Source organism: Salmo salar, chromosome 26, assembly GCF_965601325.2.
Source record: "Salmo salar chromosome 26, fSalSal1, whole genome shotgun sequence".
NCBI lineage: Eukaryota > Metazoa > Chordata > Actinopteri > Salmoniformes > Salmonidae > Salmo > Salmo salar.
This window is the reverse complement of record NC_138316.1, coordinates 35,565,468-35,571,850: the sequence shown is the minus strand read 5'-3', so window position 1 is coordinate 35,571,850 and position 6,383 is coordinate 35,565,468. Positions and strand designations below refer to the sequence as shown.

The following is a 6,383-nucleotide window of genomic DNA, read 5'->3' as shown; positions in this document are numbered from 1 at the left end:
AGAACTATTTTGATATGAACAGTTTTATTTCCTTATTGTAAATACTGCAATTGGTGGAATGCTTTTATAACACAATGAAAATCTATCTTACATATGGAGAGGTGGTATGATGACAAAAGTTAACCAACTGAATTGTGTTTTCTGTCCAAAATATCTATATGTGAATACTCTCTCACAAGAGCTTTCCACTATACTCACAGCAAGATAATTTGAGTTTGGATTATATTAGGATCCCCATTAGCTGATGCCATGACGTCGGCTAATCTTCCTGGTGTCCAGCATTATAACTAAAATGACTTTACAAATAAAATTACAAAAGAGATGTATAAAGAGAAGTTTGATCTTCCAATCTTAATGTTATCTCAGACCATGTTTAGTTGCCTTTTAGTGCTTCCCAAGTACACTAAACTTGAATAGCTTATGACACATGGTTTATAAGTGTTCCTACATACTGTCAAGTGACATAGGAAAACTTTTCACTACACTATAAACAACACGTTGCACTTCTTCACGACCAAAAAACAACATTTACAAACTATTTGGTATCCCAAATAGTTGGTTGCGATGTTTCGACGGCCAGCAATGTTTACAGTAGATGTATATTCCAAGCATTGCTGAAACTGCAACCAAGAAAGTACTTGTGAATGATTACTGTGATACTGCACATCTTGTACACAGCATTATTTGTAGTAGTTATATACCCTTTTCACACTACTGAGCCAAGTCAAGCTGTACTGCGCTGGCATGGTTACGCATCCACCAATAAAATATCTGAGCCAGCACAGTACGGTCTGACTCAGCAAAGTAGTGTAAAAAGGGCATTACAGTAATTAAACAGACAGTGGTTGTTTAAGTTACAGGTAAAAATAAAACAACTTCAAATGACAGTTATGCCTAAGTAAATAGGAGTTTCTGTTCTGCCTCTGCGGAGGAGCAGTAATGAGAAACGTGGCTGTTATATCTCTCTCCTTCATCCCTCTACCACCACTCCCTCCGCTGCCTCCTCTTTCTCTACCTCCTCCACCACCTCAACCACCTCCTCTTTCTTCAACACCTCCTCTTTCTCTACCTCCGCCAACACCTCCACTTCCCCCTCAGGCTCGGGGTAAAGGCTGGACACGTTCCCGTCATTCCAGGTCACCACAATGTCCCCCGGTTTGAGCCCCTCTACCTCCCCGTTGTCCTGGAGGGGCTTGGCCTGGCTCACTGGGATCTCAGATTGGTTCATACTGACCTGGACAGAAGTGCTGTTGACGGGTTTGACCTCTGAGTTAGTTCTTTGACCTCTAACTTCCGTGACGATGACCTGTAGTTCTTCCGCCTCCGGCTTCATGGCCAGAGCCGCCGCCTTGTACTTGGCTATCTTACTCCTGTTTCTGTGTGGAGGATGATGGGAAATGTAGTCACTGTGGTGTAAATGAAGATGGCCAGACCAGCACGCACAAATATGGCGATTGCTTTTGTTTTCTTCCATAACAGATCCTGTATTTAGGTTCCACAGAGCCTTTGGTTCCATCCCAAATGGAACCCTATTCCATACATAGTGCACTACTTTTGACCAGGGGCCATAAGGCTAGGGTGTTATTTGGGATGAACACTTTGTTTGGATCATTTACTGTTGTTGACCATAAGTATCTTCACCACACCATGTTTCATAATTGAAGACACATGGGATATTTCTTGATTAGAATTACAGTGTATTACATTAGTATTTTTGAGTTGAGTGGGTAGACATTAGTCTACTTAAGTTGAGTTAGTGTCAGATAGGGGCTTACTTGTTCGCCATGGAGCCCATTCCCAGAAGCAGACAGCCCAGCAGACTGGCAGCGAAGGACAGACCCAGCATCGCAAACTTCCAGGGAGTTGCTGTGATGACAAAAACACACAGTTGTAACTGCGGAAATTCTTCCCACCGTTATAACCCTACAGGAAATTTCAGAGGTGATCATTGGAACTTGGACCAAGTGTGCACTTAACAGCTTTTTTTTTTACAGACTTGGAGTCTTGGCGGGAATAAAAGTTTACTACCATGTAAATCTGACTAAGAGAAAAAGTGCTTCCCTATAACCAATCCCTTTATGGAGGCTTTGGGATCAGATCACATAAATGACACCACCAGCACTACAGTGCCATGAAAAGTGAAAACTGATCAACTGAGTATATATTGTAAGAACAAACTGCTCAGTAGGATAACGTAATGGAGCTGGATAACGCAATGGAGCTGGATAACGCAATGGAGCTGGATAACGCAATGGAGCTGAATAACATAATGGAGCTGAATAACGTAATGGAGCTGGATAACGTAATGGAGCTGGATAACGTAATGGAGCTGAATACCATAATGGAGCTGAATAACATAATGGAGCTGGATAACGTAATGGAGCTGGATAACGTAATGGAGCTGAATAACATAATGGAGCTGAATAACATAATGGAGCTGAATAACATAATGGAGCTGGATAACGTAATGGAGCTGGATAACGTAATGGAGCTGAATAACATAATGGAGCTGAATAACATAATGGAGCTGGATAACGTAATGGAGCTGGATAACATAATGGAGCTGTCATATCAAATAGCTTACTTAAGAACAATCCAATCATATCTATTTTACTTGTAATTTCCTAAACAATGGCCATGGATCAGCTCGCTACCCTGAAACAACATTAACCTAATACAACACTAATAATACCCTTTTCACACTATCATGCCAACCTTATCTGTACTGTGCTGGCTTGGCTATTTTCCTTCCACATTGTCCTTTCCAGCAAGGCACAGAACAGCTTAGCTCAGTTTGGCTCAGCTCGGTAGTGGGAAAAAGGTACAATATCTTTGTAAAGAGCAGCACTTACGGTCCTCAGTGCGATAGAACCATCTGAGGAATTCTTTCTGTTCATCGGTCATACCAGGAGGCCCCGCTTTCTGCTCTTCCGCAGGTTTCACCTCAAACTCATCGGGATCGCTCGATGCCCTTTTGGATCCTGCAGGTGCCAATACAAATATACAAACACATATTGCATCACCATCCTCTGTGTTAGTTTTTATGCGGACAAAATGGTGGCCATAATGGCATCATGTGGCCAAGGTGGACTGAGGGACTATTGTGGAAGGACATTGAGTTAATATCTTCTAGCCTAGGTTTGAGAGGCCCATACTGTATCAATTCACACAAAGCCACAATCTAACAACTGCTAACTTGTGATGAAGTCAATCATTCAAAAGGAGATGAAAATGTTACATTATTTTCAACATCTTGAGTGCTTATTTGGCTCATTCTAGAGCTTCACTCATGTAAGTCAATTTACACAAAGATCCAATTTCATGCCATGAGGATTTGTTACACAATCAGTGAATTTAAATGTAAATTAAGCGATTAAAAAACTATTGAGATAACAACAATCACTTACTGAGCCTCTCCTGGCATATATCCCCCTCATCCAGAGACCTCCACTTGGTCTGCTTGCTCCTGTGGGACAGCGTCAGTCGTTTTCCGTCTGTGGAGAGCTCCAGAGAACTGTTCTGACTGATCAGCCTGTTCAACTCACACCCCCACCGCAGCCCCCCATCACCCCTGTGTCCCCCATCCTCTACCCCCTCACAGGGTACAGTCTGGATGGGGTTAGAGTGGTGGGCCGACAGGCACCTGGAGGTCCCCACACGCTCCAGGAGACTCTGGTCCCTCCAGATCCACTGCTGGAGAACTGAGTCCAGGTTGCATTTATTCAGCTGCACCAGGCCCGTCTTGGGGAAGTCCTCCAAGCACAGGCTGTGGAGGGTGTTGTGGATCATGAAGCTACTTACCCCTGGAAGTGCAGTATAGTGGACATGCATTGTAGTGAGCGTAGTGTTATGACAAATCAAAAACATGCTTCCACTTGTTGTTGTGGTTTTATGGCAAAATGAATCAGGGGATTTTTGATGTTTCAGTGAAAGGTGTACGTGTGAAGGGATAGCATTACCTGGCAAGAGGAGACAGAGTTTGATCCACACACGTAACATGTCTGAAGTGGATGAAATCTGCAATGACTGTTGACATAAATCAGAATGACAATGTATTCCCTTAATCAAGAATACAAGATCAACACTTACACATAATAATAATCATAGTTATGTAAATGTAACTTTTATTATGGCTTGGTTCAGATTAGAAAGTTTTATGGTAGTATTCCTGGGATGGTAGTATCCAGCACACATTTCTACTGGGCTTCTTAACCGTCAAAAACAAAGCATAAGTCTGTGTTGAATTCGTGGACCAAAGGGAAACATACACATCCACCTTATAAACTGAGAGTTTATCCAAAGCACTGCCTTCTTTGTGTCGCAATTCCATCTCTACACTCAAAACAATGTTGAAAGTATGTAGAGGCATTGTACCTTGCTAATTCCATTATGTACATGTATATTCCATTACGTACTGTAATAGTGTGTATTAGGCTACAATATTTGGTCCTGAAGAGAAATACTCATCATCGAGTAAACTATTTAGAAAAGTTGTTCATCATTGCACTTTTATGGCCGATAGCGAGGCGCCAATAAAATGTTAGAGGTTAAATCGAAACATACTCCTATCCCATAAACAAATTCAAATGTAAATGTAGACAATCTAATGGTTGACTCTCTGTGTGTACAGTACACATCAAAAGCTGATTGTTATCAATCTTGTTACCCCAATGATCCTATTAATTATGATCCAAACATCCTATCAATAAAAGTTGCTATAAGCGTTAACAATCCAAATAAATAATTATACACTACAAGTCCTCCTAACCAATAGCTATATATCTTTAATTTAAAAGTAAAAAAATGGATGTACCAATTGCAGACAGTAGCTTTAAAGTAATGAAAACAATTTACTCACTTACCAGGGGCTGTTTCTCTCACAGCCTGACTCGGAGAAGGGAGGTAGTGCAGTGGGGAACATGATTGTACCTGTTGAACATTCACAACGCAGAGGAGAGGCTTTCCAAAGTGCATGTGGGAGGAGATTGGTTCATTGAGTCTCTTGATTATGGCTATATGGCATCTGTAAATATTCCCTTTATAGCTGGGGATATGGGGACTTTTTATGTGGTGCACTGTGTTCTTCATTTATTAAAGAATGCATAGTCTGGAAGTAGTTGGGGATGTTATTTCTAGAGAGAAATTTTGAGACAGGTGAAACAGCCTCCTTATAGTGATGGCAGTCTTTTCTTTCTCATTGATAAGAAGTTGTGAATGCTTCATTAGGCTACTGTAAACTACTGCCTAGTGTACTGCACCATAACTGGGCCTACTTCATTACAATCTTCTCCTAACTCAATGGAATGGAATCGATCCTGTGCTCAAGCTTTTAAACTCATTATCCTTGCATCGACAAGGTCAGTGACCAGGGTTGCTTGGTTACTGTTTAGTTAGCCTTGCTGGGGCCTTGCCATTGCAGTTTGTAGACATGGGAGGAAAACAGTCTGTGTTTAGTCAAACATCTGGCACATGTGGAACTGTCGTGATATCTGTCTGTTAAACAAGAGATTTTTATATCTTTATGGCAAGTATGTTTTACAGTTAAAGGTAAATGACCTCCAGGTCATCTACCATACCTTAGCAGAGGAGAAAGAAGTAGGCTGGCCTTTTAAGTGACTGAGTTAAACTGTTTTGTGAACACAAAGACATTATTTGCCAACACTTTAAAAATCAACAGGATGAGGATACTCAAATAACAAATCATTTTGTTGGTTGGTTGTGAAGATTCCCTAAAAACACACTACTTCGATACAGCTACGACCAGAAGTGACTTTTCTGTAGCAGGTTAGGAGAATTTACACAGCAGGTAAGGAGAATCAACATAGCAGGTTAGGATAATTAGATTAAAGTTAGGAAAAGGGTTTGGGTTAGTGAAAATGCTCTCATATCATAACCTGCAATGAAAAGTAACTTCTGGTCATAGTTGTTTCAAAGTGGTGTGTTTTTAGGGAGTCCCATTGGTTGTGGTTGGAATAAAGTCAATTATTTACATTTATAATATCCCTTCTCTGTGAGGAAAATACATAACCTCAAATAAACAGTTTAGTTCCATGGGAGAGAACTTGATTATCTCTGAAGGTTTGGACTACATAATATACCTCTCTGCACAGGCCTCTTCTTAGGGACTCACGCCTCGATCACACTGACAGTGCCCTTCATTCCGGGACCCCAGAAGTACATTCATTCCAACGGCAGTTGCATTGCGTTCTATGTGGTGCTAAACATAGTATGCGTAGACGAGTTGACAGAAATGGTAGCAGAAGGTGAATGTTGCACGTATATCCAGATGATGCTGCGTTCTATTTTGCGCTAGGTATACTATCGGTGTGATCAAGGCGTCACTGTCTAGTCGGAACTAAAAGTGTCTGATCAAACGAAGGGAG

At 41.3% G+C, this 6,383-nt stretch overlaps 1 protein-coding gene across 2 annotated transcripts; it reads right to left on the bottom strand.

Moving 5' to 3' along the window:
• Positions 1 to 5: 5 nt before the first annotated feature.
• LOC106587700 (uncharacterized) lies at positions 6 to 6,319 on the bottom strand. Of its 2 annotated transcripts, none has more exons than XM_014176291.3 (7): positions 6,099 to 6,319; positions 4,863 to 4,929; positions 3,960 to 4,026; positions 3,408 to 3,803; positions 2,853 to 2,981; positions 1,776 to 1,866; positions 6 to 1,376 (listed from the first exon to the last, which is right to left on the bottom strand). In XM_014176291.3, the coding sequence occupies exons 3-7, from the start codon at positions 3,997 to 3,999 to the stop codon at positions 971 to 973; spliced, it is 1,062 nt and encodes a 353-aa protein (XP_014031766.2). In that variant the 5' UTR covers positions 4,000 to 4,026; positions 4,863 to 4,929; positions 6,099 to 6,319; the 3' UTR covers positions 6 to 970. The 2 variants fall into 2 exon arrangements, with proteins under 2 accessions (XP_014031766.2, XP_014031768.2); XM_014176293.3 differs by having other exon boundaries at positions 4,859 to 4,929; positions 6,099 to 6,117.
• Between the last annotated feature and the right edge of the window lie 64 nt (positions 6,320 to 6,383).

Coding starts and splice junctions, on each gene's coding strand:
- LOC106587700 (XM_014176291.3), bottom strand. CDS start 3,999: ATGTTACGTGTGTGGATCAAACTCTGTCTCCTCTTGCCAG. Junction 3,804..3,959: donor ACTCTGTCTCCTCTTGCCAG/GTAATGCTATCC, acceptor CTGCACTTCCAG/GGGTAAGTAGCTTCATGATC. Junction 2,982..3,407: donor TATATGCCAGGAGAGGCTCA/GTAAGTGATTGT, acceptor TGGCACCTGCAG/GATCCAAAAGGGCATCGAGC.